General features: G+C 39.9%; 1 protein-coding gene across 1 annotated transcript in view; it reads left to right on the forward strand.

Annotated features, from left to right (window-relative positions):
* Positions 1–2,953: 2,953 nt before the first annotated feature.
* LOC136875944 (cytochrome P450 9e2) overlaps positions 2,954–23,332 on the forward strand; it is a 152,545-nt gene continuing 132,166 nt past the window's right edge. The window contains exons 1-3 of the mRNA XM_068228271.1: positions 2,954–3,166; positions 3,529–3,777; positions 16,600–16,772. Of these exons, the coding sequence (XP_068084372.1) occupies positions 2,954–3,166; positions 3,529–3,777; positions 16,600–16,772 (635 nt within the window). The remainder of the gene's footprint in view (positions 3,167–3,528; positions 3,778–16,599; positions 16,773–23,332) is intronic.

Consider the following 23,332-nt stretch of genomic DNA (forward strand, 5'->3'; position numbering starts at 1 on the left):
TCACAAACCGCATGCATTAATTGAAAGAAATATCAAATATTTGCATTATATACAACAAACAAATACTCAGTTAATTAATTTAACCCATAATTACGTTAATATAAATTAGTGCGTCTATCTATCTCAAAAATCATGGATTCGGGAGGCGATCCATGTTAAGTAACCATGATTAATCTACACTGAATCCCGTTTTGTCGCGATAACATCCCCAAATATTAAATTCGTGTACTCATTCCTATGTAGAATTCCACTGTCTCGTAGCGGATGATAAGCCTCATGGCCCCATGGTAATTTACTCGTACATCATATCGCACTTTATAAAATTAACACAACAAAACACTTCTGAGCGATTACCATTATTAACACCTTACTAGAGAATTTACAATAATTTATACAAGAATAAAAAACTTATAGGTGCCTCTAGACCCATTACACTTGCACAATATATTCTTCCTTGAGCCCGAACCACAAGTTGTGACACATTACGACGAAGTGTCGTTTCATTCGAACCGGCGCGTATCGCGTTCTTTATCCGGCACTTCCTGATGTATACGAGGCCGTCATGTGATCGCCTCGCTCCTACAGTTCCCTGCTACAATAATTGTTACACCGTCTATCATGAAATATTTATTTCAGGCTCTGAACACTGCCTTCAAAATGTACTATCGGCATTCCGCCGATCCTTTAAATTCCAACACAGGAAATGTTGAGAAATATATTATTTTCACATACAGTGATACTGATAATTTACACTCGATATTCTGAATAATTATCACCGTTCGTCTTCACCTTCAAGACTACTAACGTACTTTCAACTCTAACAGAATCTATAATGCGTTTTCTGGTACAAAGTCACAGAGTCACCGTGTCAGCGTATCAAATTATTTCAGACGACTTGTTGATGTGAAGCTCGACTCCCTAGCATATATGGTCGACCTGGTTTCGCGCGTGGGTTAATTGCGTTCACTCCAGAGGGAGGGGGGTTTGTTATCCTAAATCGGCATTTACAGGTGGATTTGGATCTCTGAATTTATCCCACTTAATAAACTGGTGATACACATTCACGTGCCGTATTCTGATCTCATAGCGTTCGGCGATCACGGAGATATTACTTGATTTCTGTCCTCCACTTTTCGCGCGCGAAGTCGGCGTCCCTGATGGCGTGATCATCTTGACCACTGGCGAGATAGCGTGGGTCATTTCCTAGAATTCTTTATTTGAATTTGTTACAATTACAATTAATCAACTTGGGAATGATATCGCAAAAATCCTCTCTATTCAATTTTGTGGTTGGAATAATTTAATAAGTGTTATCGGAGAAGCTAACTGGAGTTCACCTTGGTTTCTCTCATATTGGCGCATCTGCGAGTCTCTGATGAATTTTGTCATTGGCTAACACTGCAGCGGTTAGTTTAAATATCTCTTCCTGTCAACCTGACAACAAAATGCCTCAAGGCGTTGGAAACTCTAATTCGTCATATTCTCCGTACTGGTGATGCACTTGGCCTCGCCTTGTTCAGAAATAAATGCTCCTTCACATCCTTGTAGTAATTATTTATGTTGTTGTGAGCGCTTGCTTTCAATCCTCTTAGCTTCTGACCTGGAAATATTCTACCCATTATGACGGGCTAAACTTTGGCGACAGATTGTCGCGAACACGTCTGACTATGTTGAAACTCTTCCTTTGCCACACAAAACTGACACTGTACATAATTTAATATTCCCATATGTCTGCATTTATATTATAATATCAAATCATGATGACTAGGGCCCATCTCATCCGGGTACAATACCTCACCAATCGGCGACAACGTGTTGTCATAAACGGCATCAACACAGACTGGAAGACAAAGTAAACAGGTGTCGCACAGGGATCTGTGCTTGGACCTCTTCTGTTTACTCTATATATCAATTATATATCTTCTCAGTTCAGTAACTGCAAGTATCATTTATATGCAGATGATCTACAAATATATTTTCACTGTAAAGCTATGATATTGAGTTTGGGATTCATCAGATGAATTCTATTTTAAATCCGATTAGCTCCTATTCTAATAAGAACTGTTTATTTTTTAATCCTAAGAAGACACAAGCTATTATAATAGGGCAACAAAGGCAGTTAAATATCCTTAATAATAAGTTATTGCCTTCACTTTTGCTTTGTGGTGTAGCTATACCATTTCAGAAGTCGGTAAAAAATCTTGGGATTATCATAAGTGACACACTAGATTGGAGTGAGCACATAACAAGTATCTGTAGGAAAATTCACTCGTCACTTCACCCTCTCAAAACTCGCCAATCACTTCTTCCACTAAGCTTGAAAATTAAACTTATCCAGACCCTCATATTTCCCATACTTAATTATTGTGATATTGTAATGATAGATGCCGCCATGGAACAGACATTAAAATTACAGAGAGCAATGAACTCGTGCATTAGGTTTATATTATCAATTAAATTTTCAACTCATTATCTCCCCCTATTATGAAATTCTCTCCTGGTTAAAAATCGATAAACTACGACATCTTCACATTGCAACTCTCGTGTTTTGTCTGTTGAATGAATCTAAACCCCAGTATTTATCCTCAAAGTTTAATTTACTCTCCTTCTCTCAAGAACACAACACACGATCGACTACTACACTCTCAATTCCTGTGCATCGCTCATCTTCATTTAACCGTTCCTTTCAAGTGTCCGGTGCAAGGCTATGGAATTCCCTTTCCAGTTAGTGTTAGGAATATGAATACATGGATGGAAGAAGGGCGTAAGTCAGGTTGCGTCGTTATTCTGTAGATTGCATATACACATTCCCTGGTGGCTGTTCTACATACTACCTAAATGGCTTTGCAGTAGCGTCAATAGATGGCGTGCAATGTGCTATATTGAGTTGCGCCGTTCTTTGGAATATTGCTCCTGCCTGACTTACGGCGGTCAAGCACTCATCAGAAACGAAATGGCTGACGCAGTAGTCTCGGGAGGAGAAACGTCTGATATTTCGGCAGACGAAAGTGAATATATACCTAGTGAAAGCGCAGATGATTCGGATACATGTTTACAAGTTAAGAGAAGAGATGAAAATAAAGGTGTGAAAAGGAGGCTGTTCCCAGAATTAAGAAAACAACATCCTAATTCTGGCAAGTCATATGTCAACACAGCTGGTAACAAGGTAAGATTGTTTCTTAAATTGTGTTTCTTTTCTGTATTAATGCCATATCACTCAAGTTGCAGTCATGAAGGTACCGGTGTCATATTTAAATTTATTTGAAAGTCGCCTTTGACACTTTCATTACTGTTCCTGTATGTTAATGTCGGCATGTTTATCCCTCCTTAGTTTTTAAAATCTACCATAACGCAAGATGAGTACAGACGTTGTGACTTATATTCAGAAATTATTAACAAGACCCCGTAGATGTAAGGAAATCATACGTTTTTATGTAATTAATTTGTACACGGTCCACTTTACATCATAAAATTTGCACTGAATGTTGAAACAATTTGCCACCTATAACGTAAATTTTCTGTTTCCAGATAAAGAAGAAAGTCTTTAAGGATATTGAGAAGTGTTGCTTCAGAAAGTGTTATAATGATGTACCACTTGAAGATCAAAGGAAGCTCCACTGTGCATTCTGGAATATTGGAAACAAGGAAACTCAAGACACATTACTTCTGAGTTATCTCCAAAAGAAGGACATCAAGCAGAAACAGATGGTAACAAAAACAAAGAATCGTGATTGTTCCTGGTCTTATTCTATAACTTTGGATAAAACATCTCATCAGGTATGCAAATCCTACATTTTAAAATTATTTCAAATATCTGAAAAACGGCTCAGGACTGTACAAAATAAACTGAAAGACGGAAATATTGTCATGAAAGATATGAGAGGAAAGCATGGTAATAGGCCACACAAAATACCTGCAAATATTTTTGAAACTGCCTTGATGCATTTGTCGTCAATACCACACAGAACATCACACTATTCCAGTAGAAGCAGAACATATTTTGATAATCCAGATATAACTGTGAAGAAACTGTACCATTCATTTCAGCAATACTATTTTGAAAAAACAAAGAGTGTTTTGAGCATGAAATATTGTACTTACCGTAAGTTTTTTAGGGAACGTAGTCCATTTTCCATTAAACACCCACGCAGTGATGTGTGTGACTTTTGTGCCGAGTGTACTCTTAAACTCAAAGAGAATCCCAGTAACCAGTGTAAGGAGAGCTATAACCTACATTTGAAGAAGTATGCAAAATACAAAAAACTGAAGGAAGAGTTACTGTCCAACTGCAAGACTGATAAATTAGTGTTGGTTTTTGTGTTTGACCATGCCCAAAATTTGCCCCTACCCAAACTAACTGTTACCTCTCAGTTTTACAAGAGATTACTTTGGATGTTTGTTTTCAATGTGCACTGTCATAACGACGGTAATAGCGCCTTTTATTGGTTTCTAGAACACGTGTCCAAAAAGAAATCCAATCTCATTTCTTAATAATTTTTTATTGAATTTCTTACCTAGCAAAAATGTTACAAAGGTTGTATTGTTTCCAGACTCATGTGGAGGACAGAGCAAGAACATTACAGTTGTTAAGTATTGTTCCTGGCTTGCTTCCAAATATAACATTCAGGTTGAGCATATTTTCCCAGTGCGTGGGCATTCTTTTAATGTTTGTGACAGAAACTTTGGTTTGTATGGGTCGATGCTGAAACGTGTAGAAGAAATCCATACTGCTGGTGAGTACGTTAGTATTTTCAAGAGCTGTAGGAATAACCCTTCCCCCTTTTTAGTTGTTGATGGAAAATCCTTACTATCAGACTGGTTTGCCGTTCTCAGCCCAGTGTCATTTGAAACACCAAAAGCAAAAGGACATAAGTTTTCCATTCAAAAGTATGTCATATTATGTTACTCTCCTGAAGGAACTGTATCAGGAAGCCAGACGTATAATATTATGTTTTATGACAAGTTTCAGTTACTGAAGGATGTAAGGTCCGTAGATACTTTGGGTAATATCCCGGTCCCTCATGTAGGTATTAAACCTGGGAAATTAAAAGATGTTAAAGATTTACTGAGATTTGTAAGCACAGATGCACGTGCATGGTATGAAAATATTTTCCGGGAAGCTGAATCTGTGGGAGTGGGAAATTCTGGAGATAGTGACTCCCCTAATGAAATGTTGTGACCTGCCAAATGTTCTAACATGTAAATCTTGTATACATGCTTCCAACATTGTAAATAAAATAAATAAAAAAAATTTTTCAATGAAAATATTTCTCGAAAATGGAATAAGGGCGTAACTCCAAAATAAAAAACTGACAATACCCAAAATTTAAAAAATATTTTTATGTACATATTATGAAATAATCAAGATCGTAGTTAAGTATAATATTCCAAAAGTCTGTATTTCTGAGAAAAGTATTTGATGTTATAATTCTTTAAACTCATTTATCTCGAAAGTATGTTTTTTGAGTTACGCCCTTCTTCCATCCATGTCTTCGCACTTCCTTAGCTTCTTTCAAGCGGTCTTGCCGAGATTACCTATTAAATTTATAACCAGATTGTATGAATGGCAGCATGAATGGAAGAATGAATGAGGTTAGGATTTATATTTTGTTATATTATTTCACTATTCTGTTTTATGAAGTTTATTAGATATGTGGTTAAGTGTAAGAGAGGGCCGTGAGCCTTAACTTCGCCACAAATGAAGGCATGAAATAAATAAATAAATAAATAAATAAATAAATAAATAAATAAATAAATAAATAAATAAATAAATAAATAAATAAATAAATAAATAAATCTGCCATTATAACGATTAGCGATTGTCTTCCGTCTGTGATCGCATTCAATACGCGAAAACTTCGAATCAGGGAGTACAACTTGGTTAGTCTTATGTCAATAGATGACAATGTTATTATGTGCATCAAAATGACAACCTCACCTCGTTGAATCAGAAGTATTGTATTTTGTCGAGAAAGAACCAAGCATACGAAATTCCATCTCAGCCTACAAAGAAGCATCCGAGATAAACATTGTTAAGAAGTCATTCCTCAAACTCAGCGGAAGGCGTTTTATGTAGTGGACGCTTGTCGCGTTTCTCTTCATTGTCGGGCATGAAGTGAGATGAAACTTCGTAGCGAGCTTTTACGACCGGCTGCCCTTCCTAACGTCAACCAAATCAGATAAATTTATGAGATGAAATGAATGAAGTGATATACGATAATAGGAAGGGAGAGTGTGAAACTCGGTGCCAGCACATAGCCTACTCCTCTCGAATAGCACCAAGGGGTCCGCGTAGTATTTTACATCGCCATCCAACGGACGAATCACCATCAACAGCGTCATATGCCCTCACTCCATATGAGCACTGTGGAGAGGTTTGGAATTTAATAAAGGCTTTTGACACGCAATCTAGTGATTACAAATTGTATACCGCCATCTCCCTTACCTTGCCGGCTAATATTGTGATGGTACAAAATTTTCAATTAATGGAACTCGAACCACTAACTACGGTGTCAGGCTATAAATAGTTCATGCCTAAACGACCACGGCCACAGACGGGCTGCTTCATTTCGTGCTTATAGATGTAGATAATGTGTTTTCACCTCCTACTGTAGAATGGTAAAAAATGATTCCTACATTTTACTGGAAGTCACTAAATAATATGACGGTCAGGACTGCATTGTTCTTGTAACCTACATCTGGTAGCCGTTGGAAGGAAACTGAAGTCAGAATATACGTAGTTCGAACTAGTGATACAAAATCTCGTACCTCTACTGGCACCGATTCACACCGTGCCAAGGTATCGGTGCCGCGGCACTACCAGTACCTACGACTCGGAATGTCCTATTACATAGTTTATTACATGTATACGAGTAGAGGGCTACGCTGTATGGTCATGATACGCTGATTAGAGCATTATAAAGTGCGTCAATATCGTTCCATTTCCTAACCTAGAGGAGATCTTTCTTAATAAATACCTCCACATGGGGCTAGTTTTAATTTTATCCGCCATCACATAAAGCTAAAAGTAAATACAATACAGCACAGTCTTTATAGGAATACACGAGAACATTTAACTCGACAATACACGGAAGAACGTGGTACATGTAGTTTCAGTATGTATTCTACACTTGTTCACTAACAGCACTAACAAGAGTGCACTGAATGGGAAAGAGAACACCGTTTCGTGCCTATCACCGTGCCAACCGTGATTCGTTCTCTGAGCCAATGCGAGTGGGTATTTCTGCTCATGCGCAGCAACAGCCTGGCTGTTCCTTCAGGGCCGTTCTACACTGGAACTGTCGAGAAAAGCACTGTTTTCGTTACGTATTCTTTCCTTTCACTTACGTTACATGTAAAGTCTGAGGTGTCTGTATTCCTGGTGTGGCTCGTTAACACTAAGTTCGTACAATCGATTTCGTTATTGTTAGAAAATAAGGATTGTAAATACCCACTCTGTTCATGGGATTATAGTGTCACTGGCACCGCGTTGTTTTAAAAGTTGGCAACGTTCCTTCCGTGCCACCGCTGGCACCGGTGTCAAAGCACGGTGTTAGTGCATTTTTTCAATCACTACTCACTTTCAAATGCGTTCAGAAATCTCACGGATACGTGTTAATTTGTCTTTAACAATTCTTTCGTTACAAATATTGGAAATGTATTCCTGAAGCAGGGGACTATTAACAGAAGAGTGAAATAAATAACAATTCTTAGTTAACATACGTTATGCAAACTTTAACACAGAGTTGGAGAAACCGGGCACATGTGTGAAACATTGACTCCCCAATCGAAACTCGTTGGCATGTCGTGAAGTGTTATGTGTTACTTGTGGCACTTTACGGTGTCAAAGAATGGACGTTAGGATCTTCGGCAATGAAGCGACTTCGGGCCTTTGAAATGTTGATAGTTCGCAAATGTTGAAGATCACGTCACAAACGAGCAGGTCATGTCGGAAAATTATATGAAGTATCAGTCCTAAGAAAAACGCAGGAAAGAAGATCGTTTCAGCGTTGCTTCTAAGCTCATGGAAAGCATTCTTTCTCATTATTTTTTATTTTATTATTACAACTTCCCCCATGCGGAGGATGCCACAAGGACAAAGTATGTCGACTACACAGTATTTTGTCTTCTAAGTTACAGTTGACTTTGCTAGTGGGCCAGGTAGAAAAATCTCCACAAGGCTCAGGAATAAATTTGCAATATGGTTCTTCAAATGTTATACAGATGATTGCGGAGTATGGTCGCTGAACCTCGTATTGCGCCGATAGCGATGTCGTGAAGTCGTGTCTGGCTGAGACCGAGAGAATCCCATAGCTGTACAAGAAATTTAGGGATTGTGCCTCGAGCTCCGATCATGAGTCCATGGACGAAAATATTGTCTAGGTGATATTTATCTTTATAGTAGTTTACAGTTGGCTGGTAAATTGACTTCTTTTTGGCGTCCACCTCTTCGGCCTGGCTAACCTGCGACTCGAAGCGTATTGTGGGATCTAAGATTAGTCCTTGCTTGCTAGCTGGTTGAAAGGCTATCATGTCAATACGCCTGTTACTCCCGTCGGTAGCTAGGCCAGAGACCTCTTCGTGCACCGTGAAACCGTGATCCCTCAGCGATGTCGCAATCATGTGTCGTATTGTATGATGGCGGGAATTTCTCAATACCTCACCGTGAGGGCAGGCTCCCAGGACATGGACAAGAATTTCGTGCTCTCTGCGGCAACGCCGACAGAGGTTGTTGTCCTGGGACCTTCGCGGCACGGAGCGAACGGCGCACACATTCGCTGTCATCTTGATGGCCTCTCTCCATTCCGAACAGGATAAGCCTCGGCGATCTCTTATCCATTTGTTCCCTGGCGTGTATTCTTGGAAGAGTACAACGCCCTTTCCTTTGTGCGGCAACTTCGTCCGTGACTGAACTTCTCTGTCTCGTAGTATCTGTCGGACCTTCCTTACATTGGGAAGATGGCTATTTTTGGACATAACTCGATCATTCATTTCTATGCCTAGATCTTGCAAACAAATTGTACGTTCTTGTTCCAAGTTCCTACTTGCATTAATGTAGCCGTTATTTGCAAGCGATAATTTATTACAGATGTTAATATGCTGTAGTTTGGCTTCCCAAGTGGCGCGAAACAAACCGAGGCCTTTATACTTCCTGTCGGTGTATACCATGTGATCCGGAACGTCTGCTGGTAGTTGTAATAATTCTTTAGTTCCACTCTTTAATATTTTATCCACATCTGATAGAAAATTTTGAGGTATCTTGTTTAGGGGAGTACCTTGGAGTGGGTAAATAAGAGTAGGTGATATTGAACTATTTAAAATTGAAAATTTCTGGTCAGATTGGAGAAATGGTGAGCTAACAAGGGTGTCAATCTTGTTTCACGTCTTGTCAAGGACGGCTTGTGGATCCAGTTTAAGTTCATTGATGAACTTCACACCTAAGTAGCGAATCGCACTTTCGTTGCACTGTGATTTAATTTCACAGTCGTCATTAATGATGATATTGTCCTCCGTTAGCTGACCTTTCTTGATAGAAAGATAAGCTGATATTGAAGCGCTGATGTCCAGGCCTCGTTCCTTAAATCTTTCTATGGCGATCCTGGCTAGTTCGGCAGCAGATTCAGTGTTTTTCCAAAATATTACCGTATCGTCGGCGAAACACATTATAGTGAGGTTACGCTCCTCGTTTGCAATCGAGTAACCGTAATTCCTTGCTAAAGAATCTTCAGATAGTTCTTCCACAATATAATTGGTAGCGATGTTAAATAATGCCGGTGACAAAGGGGAGCCTTGAAGCACACCGCGATTAATTTTTGATGGGGTTTGTTCCCTGTTTTCGTGTCTGTATCTGTGTTACGTTTCCCTCTTGTAGAGCAATTATCAGTCTCGTCAGTTTTTCGGGCACTCCGACCGACTCCAGTCTGCTCTGGAGGTGCGCATGTCCGACGTTATCAAAAGCTTTGCGGACGTCGAGAAATATAATGCATGCATCGTTCTTTTCTTGCCTAGTGTGCTGTAAAGCGGCTTCTTAAATTGAGGTCTCCATGATTTCACTCTCAGTGCCTTTTTGAGGGTATTCTGGTCTTTTGTGGTTGTTCGGCCTAGAAAATATGTCCGAAAAGAATGTGTGCAATACATCTTCTTTCAGGCTGCAAATTGCTTGTTCGTTTGTAAACACATTGCGTATGGCTTTTCGCCGCTGATTGTAATAGTAGAACTGAGTGGATTCATACGTGCATTTCTTTTTTCTCTTCTCTCTTCCCCTTTTCGCTGATCTTTCAGGGTTTGTAGAGGTCCTATATGAACGTTGGGCAGAATTAAGTTGGCCTTTTCTTCTCAGTTCATAATATTTCTGGGCGGGGTGTTTCGGCCCGGGAAGAATATGTGGTACTGACGCTAAGAATTGGACAAAGTCATTAACGGCCTCGTCGAAGTGGTCGTCTGTTAGATTTTCAGAAAACTTTGATTTCCATTTAATCAGATCGCGGTTGTACTCGTCCATATTCGGAGCTAGAGTAGTAGCGGTATTGGTTGTGGTTTCATTGGACTGACGATTATCTGGGGAATTTCGTAAAATGCCGATTTTACTCTGCTTCTTGACCAGGGTCTCTCTGTGCACTGCAGGGTGAGCTCTGCTAACGTGTCTGGTTACGCCCCTATCGGATCGATAATATTTTCCACAGTGCGTGCATTGTACACTGCGTGATTGTTGTTCGTCGGAAAGATTATTAGCCACATTGTGAACATGTATATGTGACCATATAACTTACGATTGAAATATTCTTGTCTATGCGCTGTTATCCAGAAAAGAATATAAAACGAGCCACGTGATCTTCTAACATCACTGCCGCGTCGACTTTATTTTCTGAATGAGGCAACGGAATATTAGAATATATGACATGTTAAGGAAATTACTAACTGGTTAGATAGAAGGCAATTCGGGTATAGGAAAGTTTATTCGAGTGAGGCTCAACATGTAGGATTCCAGCAAGATATAGCAGGTCAAATGGACTATATCGCTCTTTATGTATCCAATGCTTTTGATAGAGTATATCATGGGAGATTACTGATGAAAATGAAGGCTACTGGACTAGAAAATAGAGTGGTTGAATTGGTGACTATATTTCAAACAAAGGGAACTCAGAGAATTAGAACTGGACCTTTATTTTTTCATACAACAGGTAACCCTCCAGCCCCCGTACTTTCTACTTGTAAGTGTCTCGCATGCACTAATGATGAATGAGATGTCTCATCGATGATTTACAAAGCAGCGCTACAACGTGCTGTAAAACAAATAGCAGTCATTTTAATATATACGTCCTGTAACAGAGTGAATTTATAAACACGCCGAGGATGCAGAAAATAAAGTTGAATAACTCAATAATTAATACACGTATATATATTCCACTCAACCAAAAAGGTGCTTGCATGTGGTTAGAGCTTTGAACGATCCATTAGATTTTAATTGCAACTCTATTCGGCGAAATACGTGTCTGGAAGCAGGCGCCTATTTGGAAACTCCTGCGAATACCGTCTGCAAAATTCGGCTGCACTCCAATCAGATACTGTGTATTCGTCGTTGGCGAACAAACTAGCCATTGTCGATATGTTGACCGCAACTGTAATGGTACTATACCAAATGCCAGCCTATTACTGAGCGTTCGAAAAGGAGGCATATTAATGCAATGGGGTGCATTTAATGCGAAACGCTGAGGAACATGCAGCAAGCTGCCGTCCGATTGATATCTCCTCATTTTCTGACGTGACTAACTTACAGGCAGTAATACTCCTGTGAAAACCAGAGATCAGACAACCCTTTCATCATTGCCGCATGCGGGACACGTATCAATAGAAACTACGGCGCCGACGAGCCACATGATATATATACTGTAAATGATATGAGTAAAGAACTAGAATCGCAGATAAAACTTTTTGAGGATGATATATAGAGTAGTAAGTAACAGGATTGTGAACGACTACAAAAAAAAAAAAAAAAAAAAAACCTCGACAATGTTGTGAGATTAACGGCAGACCATGGTGTAAAACGGGATGAAAGTGAGGCTGTCGTTTCACCAAGGGGAGAAGTCCCCTCAGTTTTAATTACTGTGTTGTTGGTGTGATAGTATCACCGTAAGTACTTAGGTTTTATTATAAGGAACGACATTCATTGGGGTAATCGCATTAACCAGATCGTAAATTAAGGTTACGGATCTCTCCATTTAAATATGCGGGTCGGGTATTTGGGGGTTGTAGTAAGGATTCAATGACCAAACTCATTGGCTGAACGGTCAGCGTTGAGGCCTTCAGTTCAGAGGGTCCCGGGTTCGATCCCAGGGCAGGTAGGGGATTGTAATAGTGTCCTATTAATCCTTCCGACTCGGGATTGGGTGTTTGAGTTTTTCCCAATACTTTCCTTTTCATACTGAGACAGCGCACTACACTACCAACCAGCTTTGAAACACGCAATAGTGATTGCATCCCTCCACATAGGGTAGGCGGCAGGAAGGGCATCCTACCATAAAACAGGGCCAACTCCACCTGCGAGACACAGTTCTCTTACCGCAATCCCACATATGTGGGAAAAGTGGTAGAATAAGGAGTAAGGATGTAAAGAGGAGAGTATGTAAGTCTCTGGTAAGACCCTTATTAGACTGTAGTTCCAGAGTATGGGACCCACACCAGGATTACGAGAACTGGAAAGGAACCACAGGAAAGCAGCACAATTTGTTATGGGTGATTTCCAAAAAAAAAGAAGAGTACTGTTATGGAAATGTTACTAACTTTGGAGTGAGAAGACTTGGGAGTATGGAGATGAGCTGATAATCAAGCGGAATGTTCGGAGCTGTCAGTGGAGACATGTAATGATATTAGTAGACGAATAAGCCTGAGTTGAGCTCTTAAACGTTAGAATGATCATAATATGAAGATAAAGTAGGAATTCAAGAAGACAAATCGAAGTAAATATTCATTTACTTGAAGAGGAATTAGGAATTGGTATAAATTATTAAGGGAAATGTTCGATTAATTTTCAATTTCTTTGAAATTATTGAAGAAAAATTCTAGATAAAGAGCTGATAGGGATGGCCCTAAATGCGGGTCAATGATGATATCTTATGGAATGACAATGCAGCCTGGTACTAATTATCATTGAAGGGAAACTTGGATGTGGGCGGAGATTCTGGACGACCTCCACATCACGGCAACTCTGATACGAGACACACCACCAAAATTCTGAAAGGATGCAACATCAGAATGTGAAGAATATAATTTTGAGTCAGAATTCGTATAACAGAAAACAAAAAATTCATGACTTATGAACCAAAAACGAACCATAAGTTAGGCTACATTATATACCGCGTACTTAGCGACAAAACGCATGGAAAGAGAGAAATCATGGTATGGGAAACTTTTTCCGAAAACAGCAATTCACTGGTGGCCGGGAGGATGAAAAAAGCACACAAGGCACTAACCTTAGCCAGAGTGGCTTGGTTTCACAGTCTGGTGTTGGTGGTGATTGTTGTTTTTAGCGGTCACTCGAAAACGACGGGTAATTCAGTTATTAATAAATACAGAAGAAGAAGACATGCAACATTTTAGTCATTATATTGGCCAAGTGGTACTAATAATTCAAATAATGTACTTAACTTGCTTTATTATTATTATTATTATTATTATTATTATTATTATTATTATTATTATTATTATTATTATTATTATTATTATTATTATTATTATTATTATTATTATTATTGGAAGCTCCGTTCTCAGGCGGCAGCGCGCCGGCCTCTCACGGCTGGGTTGCGTGGTTCAAATCCCGGTCACTCAATGTGAGATTTGTGCTAGACAAAGCGGAGGCGGGACAGATTCTTCCCCGGGTACTCCGGTTTACCCTGTCATCTTTCATTCCAACAACACTCTCCAGTATCATTTCATTTCATTTGTCATTCATTAATCATTGCCCCAGAGGAGTGCGACAGGCTTCGGCAGCCGGCAGAGTTCCTATCCTCGCCGCTAGATGCGGGCTTCATTCATTCCATTCCTGACCAGGCCAAATGACTGGAAACAGGCTGTGGATTTTATTATTATTATTGTTATTTTCATTATTATTATTATTACAATTCGCTTTACATCAAACCGACACACACACACACACACACACACACATATATATATATATATATATTATGGCAACGATGGGACACGAAATGGCTGGGAATGTGAGGAAATCGGCCATGGCCTTGTTTAACGTGAGTGAAAATGGGAAAGCACGGAAAAGAATCTTTAGGACTGTCGACAATGTGGTTCGAATCCACCATCTCCCGAACAGAAGCAGACAGCTACAAGACCCAAACCACTTAGCCACTTGCTCGGTGCATTATTATTATTATTATTATTATTATTATTATTATTATTATTATTATTATTATTATTATTATTATTATTATTATTATTATTATTATTATTCGTTTAGGCCTACGATGGACCACGTGGTTCTTAACTCTGGTGAGCTCTTTTCTTCCTCTTAGCCCAGTATTCCTTCATTCTAGCGTTATGGATGTCTTTTCTTTCTTGAGTCCATTTCACTCCTACGCGTGGACGCAGTGATTTAGTTGTTAGTGACTGGAGAGAGTCAGATGTCTTGACTAACTTTCTGAATTTATCTCGGTTGTAAATGTCAATGTGATCAATGTTTAGGTATGGTAGATCTTTCCGCACTAAATTCGTCCATTTGGCATTTGTTGCTTTCCCCTCTAGATACAGTGTTGAAGATTCTTGAAGTGAGTCTCTGGCTGTCCATCCTGACTACGTGACCATAGAACATTAGTCTTCTCTTTCTCATAGCTGTTGTAATGCTCTCTATTTTACTGTACAGTTCCTTGTTGTGCCTGATTCTGTAGCCATCTCCTTCTTTAATGGGACCCATAATCCTTCTGAGAATCTTTCGCTCTTTCAGTTCCAGTTTTCCGAGTTATCCTTTCCGGGTCATGTTTAGGCATTCTGAGGCGTACAGTACAGATGGTCTTACTACGGTGCTGTAGTGTCTAAGTTTAAGATTCAAGGAGAGGGATTTAGACCTGTATATGTTCTTACAAAGATGATAAGCTCTTTCTAATTTAGTGCATCTACTCTTCATTGCAAGGTCCTCATTAACTTTTGGGGTTATCCATTCTCCAAGATATTTGAATGAGTTGGCCTTGTGTATTATTTTGTCCCCCAAAGAAATGAAGTTGGGTGCTTCTCTGATGTTCGTCAGAAATTCTGTTTTATTGACAGCGATCTTTAGCCCTACTTTAGCTGCTATGCGTTCTAGGGAGGATGGCTGGTACGTAGCTTCTTCCATACTTGAAGCTAAGAGTGTGAGGTCATCTGCGAAGGCTAAGCAAGTAACTGTTAACTTGTCTTTTTTGTAGTCGATTTTTAATCCATAGTTGTCAGCTAGTGTGTTCGCCCATTCCCGAATGACCTTCTCCAGCAGACAGTTAAAAAGGATAGGGGACAAACCATCTCCTTGTCTAACACCTGTTTTGATATCAAAGCTTTTTGATAATACCCCTCTGAATTTGACTTTGGACATGGTGTTCGTTAGAGTAGCTTTCACAAGATTCATAGTCTTCTTATCCAGTCCCATTTTAGTCAACGTCTCAAAGAGGGACTGTCTGTCTACCGAGTCGTAAGCCTTCTGGAAGTCAACGAAAATTGCTAAATAGGGTGAGGTGCTGAGGTTTTTGTAGGTAAAGATAGTTTTGAGGTTCAGAATCTGCTCTGTGCATGATATTGACTTCCTAAATCCAGCTTGGTACTCTCCTATGCAGGAATCTAATTGTGCCTCCACTCTTTTAAGCAATGCTTTGGAGATTTTGTAAGTCACTGATAGGAGAGAGACTCCTCTATAGTTGTTAGGGTCTAACTTGTCTCCTTTCTTGTGCAGCGGGTGGATGATAGCTAAAGTCCAATCCCTTGGTAGTGTTTCTGTTGTCCAGATGTCAGTTATGATTCTGTGGATACTGTCAATTGACTCTTCATCGGCATGTTTCCATAATTCTGCAATGATGCCATCTTCGCCTGCTGCTCTGTTAGATTTCAGTTCAGAGATGATCTGTTTGATTTCTTCTTTGGTAGGAGGAAGGGAGTCAGGGTTAATAACATTCTTAGGTTGAAATTGTAGTTTTTCCTCTGGTTCTTCTGCATTGAGGAGGCCATCAAAATATTTTGCAAGGGCTGTAGTGCAATCTTCATTGTTCATTTTCATTTCTCCATATGGTCCTCGAAAGTGGAGTCTAGGGGCTGAGTAAGCGTTTGTCTGAGATGTTAGAGTTTTGTACAAGTTACTGATGTTGTTCCTTTGAAAGTCTTTCTCTGCCTGATCTATGATGTCGTTGTTATATTGCCATCACAGAAACACGCAATAGGGTTTGGCATCAGAAAGGACATCAGAGCCTAAATAAGGTCCAAATTCGACACAGTTCTCACCCACGACCCTGCAGCTGTGGGAAAATGTGGTAAATACGTGTATGGATGGTTATGAAGTTGTAGCTCCTGTTTACAACAATAAGTGACCGGGTATAGTGATAAGACAGATGATAAGGTTTCCTGCCTCAGCCCAAACACCTTGAAACCGTACGTGGCAGCAATGGTATCATAGCCATTAGCCTAGTAACCGGTGATAAAGGGTTACCCAACAAGGCTTATACTATCGGCCCTCACTCTCCTTCGTCGTGTGGAGTTGGCCATTTTGTGAAGAACTCGGCTTCGAGTAGACGTGCCTTGTCCTGGTAAGTGTCGCTTCACAAGATTCTCTGTTCATTTGGAAGATTTATACGATCTTCGATTGTTATAAGTAGAGCCCGGATTTCCATGCACTATCAAGTCTCGAAATATGCATGCATTCATGCAACATCATATGACGAAACACGCACAATCAAGTGGAAAATATGCACTATCAAAATTTAGTTCCACATTGTTATATTTTCACTTCCGTTTGAAACATTGTACAACAACTAATTTCTCCATATTTTCTTCATTTAAGTTCATTCGTTTATCTGACAGAACGTTGCTGAACACGGGAAAATGATCTTTCTACGTCACAAGAAGTGACAGGTTCATACTTAAATGAAGACATTTAGGACGAAGTATATCTGGTTATCTCTTTTTTTTCCTTGCTAGTTGCTTTACGTCGCACCGACACAGATAGGTCTTATGGCGACGATGGGAGAGGAAAGGGCTGGGAGTGGGAAGGAAGCGGCCGTGGCCTTAATTAAGGTACAGCCCCAGCATTTGCCTGGTGTGAAAATGGGAAACCATGGAAAACCATTTTTCAGGGCTGCCGACAGTGAGGTTCGAACCTACTATCTCCCGAATACTGGATACTGGCCGCACTTAAACGACTGCAGCTATCGAGCTCGGTGGTTATCTCGTTTCGAAATTAAACTAAAAATTTTCTTACCTCAATCCATTTAGACACGAGGTCTCTTCGTATACTTTTAATGGCTAAATTGTTAGCGTGCTGTCCTTTGGCCACAGGGGTCCCGGGTTCGATTCCCGGCAGGGTCGGGAATTTTAACCATAATTGGTTAAATTTGCTGGCACGGGGGCTGGGTGTATGTGTCGTCTTCATCATCATTTCATCCATCAGGACGCGCAGGTCGCCTATAGGAGTCAAATCAAAAGACCTGCATCTGGCGAGCCGAACTTGTCCTCGGACTCTCCCGGCACTAAAAGCCATACGCCATTTCATTTCAATAGCTGGCATGACACCAACACTTCACAGCAAGAGTCCAACACTAAATTGCAATTTGAAGCGTGTAAGCGTGCTGTTTTTTAACTCCCTTCTTTTCTCAGTTATTTTGGCCTCAGACATGCGAACAGTGAGAGTTCGGAGTTCGGGGTAGATAATTCCAGGAAAAGAAAACAGGATTCACTGCAAAACCAAGGTTTGTAAGCTGCTATCTCAGAAACGCGTCGTTACAGAAGTATGATTGAAGTTTTGATATCTTCGTCTAACATAGACGAAACAAGGAATAACATTTAGCAACCCCAAATTTACGGTTAGTTTTTACTGGGACACCTTATTTCTAAGGATTAGAGAGGTCGACGGGGGGCCTTCCCGCTTATGTCAATGTTTATTCAAGCAACAGAAAAGAACGTGCTTAGCTAACTGGATTATGGCACCTCTATGCATCTAACTTTGGTTGTGAAGTAATATATCAAGAATACATTTTCTTTCTCTCTCAGTAATAAACAAATAACGTGGATGTACGTTCCTAAATTCTGCAAATCCATGTTCAGAAAAGGCACTATCATGCAAATTAACATAATATATGCGTCAAAGTCAGAAGAAAAGTCATATAATATAATACAATATAAATGTCAAATTATTCGCTACTAATTCCAAAATCTTCAAAATATGCATTATGCATGAATTTTTTCCCAAAAAGGCCAAAACATGCAAACATGCACGGAAAAAGTACGGTTGTTTGGAATTGGTTAGTCATAAAACGAATATTTGCAAAGTTTCAGAAGTGTAACCAGCTTATTTAGGAACATGCATTTCCATGGAAACCCGGGCTCTAGTTATAAGCAGCTCAACTCAGGAGAAACATAACTGGGATGTTGTACTCTTAAGGGCTGGACGTGAGGCCTTCGTGTTTTAAGAACCACTTTTTAGTTCATATCTGAGAGACAATTCGTTCGAATACTAACAAACTCTATTGACCATTTAACATCAACTAGGACAAATCCATGCATAGTTCATCACTCACTTGTACCAGCTACCTCACTTTTTATTTCCTATCCGAACTCTCTCGGTCAATCCTTGTTTCCTTCTGACCCGGAGGTTGTCGAGACCTGGAGAATCATCCATTTTCACGCACTAAATAACCCTTCTCTTTGGTCAGTCTATACCCTCACTGCTTAAAGGTTCCGAACTCTTCCAGTTTTGCTTAAGATGAGATCATTGGCGAACCATCACCACCTCTACCACCACCACTATTCCTCCACACAGCCCTCCATCTTGTCTTTTTTTATTAACTGCAGTTAGTTCTCCCACTCGGTTTATAACCCAGATACCGGGCGAGTTGGCCGTGCGGTTAGGAGCGCGCAGCTGTGAGCTCGCATCAGGGAGATAGTGGGTTCGAATCCCACTGTCGGCAGTCCTGAAGATGGTTTTCCGTGGTTTCCCATTTTCACACCAGGCAAATGCTGGGGCTGTATCTTAATTAAGGCCACAGCCGCTTCCTTCTCATTCCTAGCCCTTTCCCGTCCCATCGTCCCCATAAGACCTATCTGTGTCGGTGCGACGTAAAGCAAAATAACAAAAAACGAAACATGTAACCCAGATAAGGTACTGTTCTACCATTCAGTATCTTTACCACCTCCATTCTGTTCGAACTTTCGTTAAGACTTCTTCAGTTTTTTTACTAGGTGTGCCGAGGTTATTCTTAACATTATTATCGAGCTAGCTGTCACGTGGCTTGGGTCACGGAGCTATCACCTTGCATTCGGGAGATGATGGGTTCGAACCCACTGTCGGCAGCCCTGAAGATGCCATCTTCACACCAGGTAAAATGCTGGGGTTGTACCTTAATTAAGGTCACGGTTGCTTCCTTCCCACTCCTAGCCTTTTCCTATCCCATCGTTGCCATAAGACCTATCTTTGTCGGTGAGACGTAAAGCAATTTGTAAACAATTATTATTATTATTATTATTATTATTATTATTATTATTATTATTATTATTATTATTCCATTCGTCATTTTTCGGTAACAGTCGGATTATTACACCCAGAAGTTTCATTAGACCCATCAGTTTTCATGAATTTTGTTCGTCGACTTCAACTATCCAGTATATACCTGCATTCTGTAGTTACTGATAGATGAAGTATGGTGGATTCATTCCGTGCAGAAGTGTTTGTTGGTGGATTGCTACGACTCCAGCTGCTGATTATCGCAAAATCAGTAACTGTGTTTCTGTTTCCAGAGGCGTTTATTTGCTGCTGTCTCTCTCATGCATTTGCTGGATTTTCCTTGCGTCTTAGTTTTTATTATTATTATTATTATTATTATTATTATTATTATTATTATTATTATTATTATTACAGCCAGGATGTTTAACCCCTAATAGGTTAGAATGCAAACTTATCTAAGCGAATACTAAGTATTCTCTAGCCCGCACAAAGGGTCTGCATTGAGATTTACATAAATATTTATTTATTTATTTATTTATTTATTTATTTATTTATTTATTTATTTATTTATTTATTTATTTATTTATTTATTTATTTATTTATTATGCCTTTGTAGGTGGCGAAGTTAGGGCTCTTGGCGCTCTCTTACACTTAACCACTGTAGTGATACAGTTTGAGTACATCATATTATACAGTAAATCATAACCTACACAAAAATACATTACACTTTTCTAACTCACATTCATTCGATCTTCCAGTCATACAAGTTAGTCAGCTGCATTTAGCAGGTAGTCTCGGCAAGCAGACTTGAATTTAGGTAATGAGGTGGAATTTCTGACACTGACTGGCAGGGAATTCCAAAGTCTAGAACCCGCCACAACAAAGGAATTGTTGTACATAGAGGATCGGTGGACAGGAATAGAAAGGGAGGAACCAGAGCGGGTATTACTGCTGTGAAAGGAGGACAACTACTTAAGCTGGGATGAAATGTATAGTGGTCTGTCTTCAGAGAGCAGTCTGTATATCTGTATCAGTATGTGATACGTTCGTCGTTTGTCAGGTTTCAGCCTTGAAATAGTGTGATAGTATGGGGTGACATGCGTATCATAACCCAGACTGTATATAAATCTAAGGCAACAATTAAGCGCTCGCTGAAGTTTCAAAGTCTGCTCTTTTGTTGCGTCTACCAGAATGACGTCACAGTAGTCGAGGACGGGAAGCACTAGCGCTTGCATGAGTTTGACTCGCACATTACAAGGTAGAATATCGCTGTTTCTTTTAACCGAATGGAGTATCGAAAATATTTTTTTACACACATTCTTAATATATTCAGTCCAATTTAATGTTTCGTTCATTGTCACTCCAAGATTTCTCACAGTTAGGCTGAATGGAATAACTCTACCATTCAGTATAACTGGAGGAATAGTTTCGTACCGTAGTGTGGCCAACAATTTTTGAGAGCCAATAAGGATTGCTTGTGTCTTGGAGGGGTTAAGAAGGAGGGAATTTTTCAAGGAGTAAGCATTAAGTTTAAGTTGCTGAAGGTCAGCATTGATGCCTGTTATGGAATGAGGCAAGTCAGAGGTCTTACAGTGACAATAAATTTGTAAGTCGTCCGCATAAAGATGGTAGCTACAATTCTTTAAATTAGATGAAATGTCGTTTATGTACAAAATAAAGAGCAATGGGCCTAAGACACTACCCTGCGGCGTGCCTTCCTTCCTGGTTAGCCAGTGAGAGGTTTGATCAAGGGTTATGATTCGTTGCGCGCGATTTTTGAGGTACGATGAAAAGAAATTAATAGTTCGTTGATCGAAGTAGTAAGATTGCATCTTATTTAGTAGAGTCTGGATGTTTATAGTATCAAATGCGCTACTGAAATCGAGGAGAGTAAGTACTGTCAGCAGTCTTTGGTCCATTGCGTGTCGTATGTCATCAGTCACTTTAAGCAGGGCAGTTGCTGTGCTGTGTCCCTTCTTGAAGCCAGATTGCAATTGGTCTAGCAGAGAATGGTTGTTTAGGTATTCCAACACCTGCTCATGAACCAGACGCTAGAGTGCTTTGGAAATCGCAGGTAAGATAGAAATTAGTCGGTAGTCGGATGGTAGGGAGGGGTCAGGCTTCTTAGGCACAGGGATAACGTTGGCTAGTTTCCATAGTGAAGGAAAGGTTCCATTTTTAAGGCAGTAGTTAAAAATGTGGGTAATAATTGGTAAAACAGCACCAATAATGTTGTGTAAGAAAGTTATAGGGATATCATCCACTCCTCTGGCTTTTGATTTGATAGAATATAATACCTTTTTAACTTTATTAGCAGTAACGGGGCGAAATGTAAAATGTTCTTGGTCAGGTAAAGGGTTCACAACGAAGTCGGGTACTGAGTTTGGGGAATTTAGTACATTAGGTGGTGTTCTTTCTTCAGTAAAAACTTCATTTAACTTATCGAGTGGTATGTCTGGCACATGAGGTTGTTGCTGAGGTTTCCCTATGCCTAGGGAACGAAGCGTGTTCCAAGCACTGCCAGAATTCATGTTTGCAGTCATGTTTTGCAAGTAAGTAAATTTACGGTTTCTAACGAACTGTTTAACTCTATTTCTAAGGACCCGATAATTTTCGAAGTCACTTTGGTCACGAGTTCGTTTAAAGCGGCGGTAAAGTGTATCGCGGTGGGCCATCGTGTTTTTAATTTCATTATTTAGCCAGGGACAAGATGGGCGAGTAATTTTTATCTGTCGCTTAGGGGCGTGTTTATCGTACAGAGTGATTGCAAGGGAGTTAAACTTGTCTACTTTCGCGTCTATATCGTCCAATAATAGTATGTCATTCCAGGGTAGATTGTAAGCGTCATATCTTAACTCGTCAATATCAATGTCTTTTGTGTTTCTGTAAATAACATACTTAGGTTTATATTTTGGCATTCGAAGGGAGTAGGATAGGTAGATAAGGTCATGAGTGGAGATGGTTGGGACTGGTAACTGGCCATGAGTTATAACTTTGTTTGGGTTATTTGTCACAATGTGGTCAATGAGCGTGTGTGTTTCGTAGTTTTCTGTGTAAATGTGATTAGTAGGCTGTAAGTGGAGGATGGTCATATCACAGGAAGAAAACATGTCAATAAATTGTTTAGTTTCGTGCGTTTTAGTAAGTAGGTTAATGTTGAAGTCACCTATGGTAATAATATGCTCGTAACTAGGCAGTAGGTCAAGTAAACGAACTTCGAATTCAGTCATATTTGTTATTTTGGGCGGCTTGTATACAATAACTATAAGGAGTTTCTGTTGGTTAATAATGACTTCAACAAACATGAATTCTGGCCCTAGCTGTGTATTGTTAGATACACATATCACCCGGCTTTTTAAATCGTTTCTGCAGTACAAGGCCACCCCACCTCCTCTTCTGCCATCGGATCTATCATGCCGTAAGAGGGAATACCGGTCAAGTTGTACCATACCAGAGGGTATGCTCGGTGTAAGCCAGCTTTCGCTAATAGCAAAAATATGGATATTATTTTCCCTCACTATGGCTTGAACTTCGTCGAAGTGCGCTACCAAGGAGAGTGCGTTGACATGGCAGCACTGTAAACAGTTGGTAGAGGGAGATAATGCCTGTTTGAGGAGCAACCCGGTGGTGAGAGGTGACGGTGTGAGAGGG

This window comes from Anabrus simplex, chromosome 6, assembly GCF_040414725.1.
Source record: "Anabrus simplex isolate iqAnaSimp1 chromosome 6, ASM4041472v1, whole genome shotgun sequence".
Taxonomy (NCBI): domain Eukaryota; kingdom Metazoa; phylum Arthropoda; class Insecta; order Orthoptera; family Tettigoniidae; genus Anabrus; species Anabrus simplex.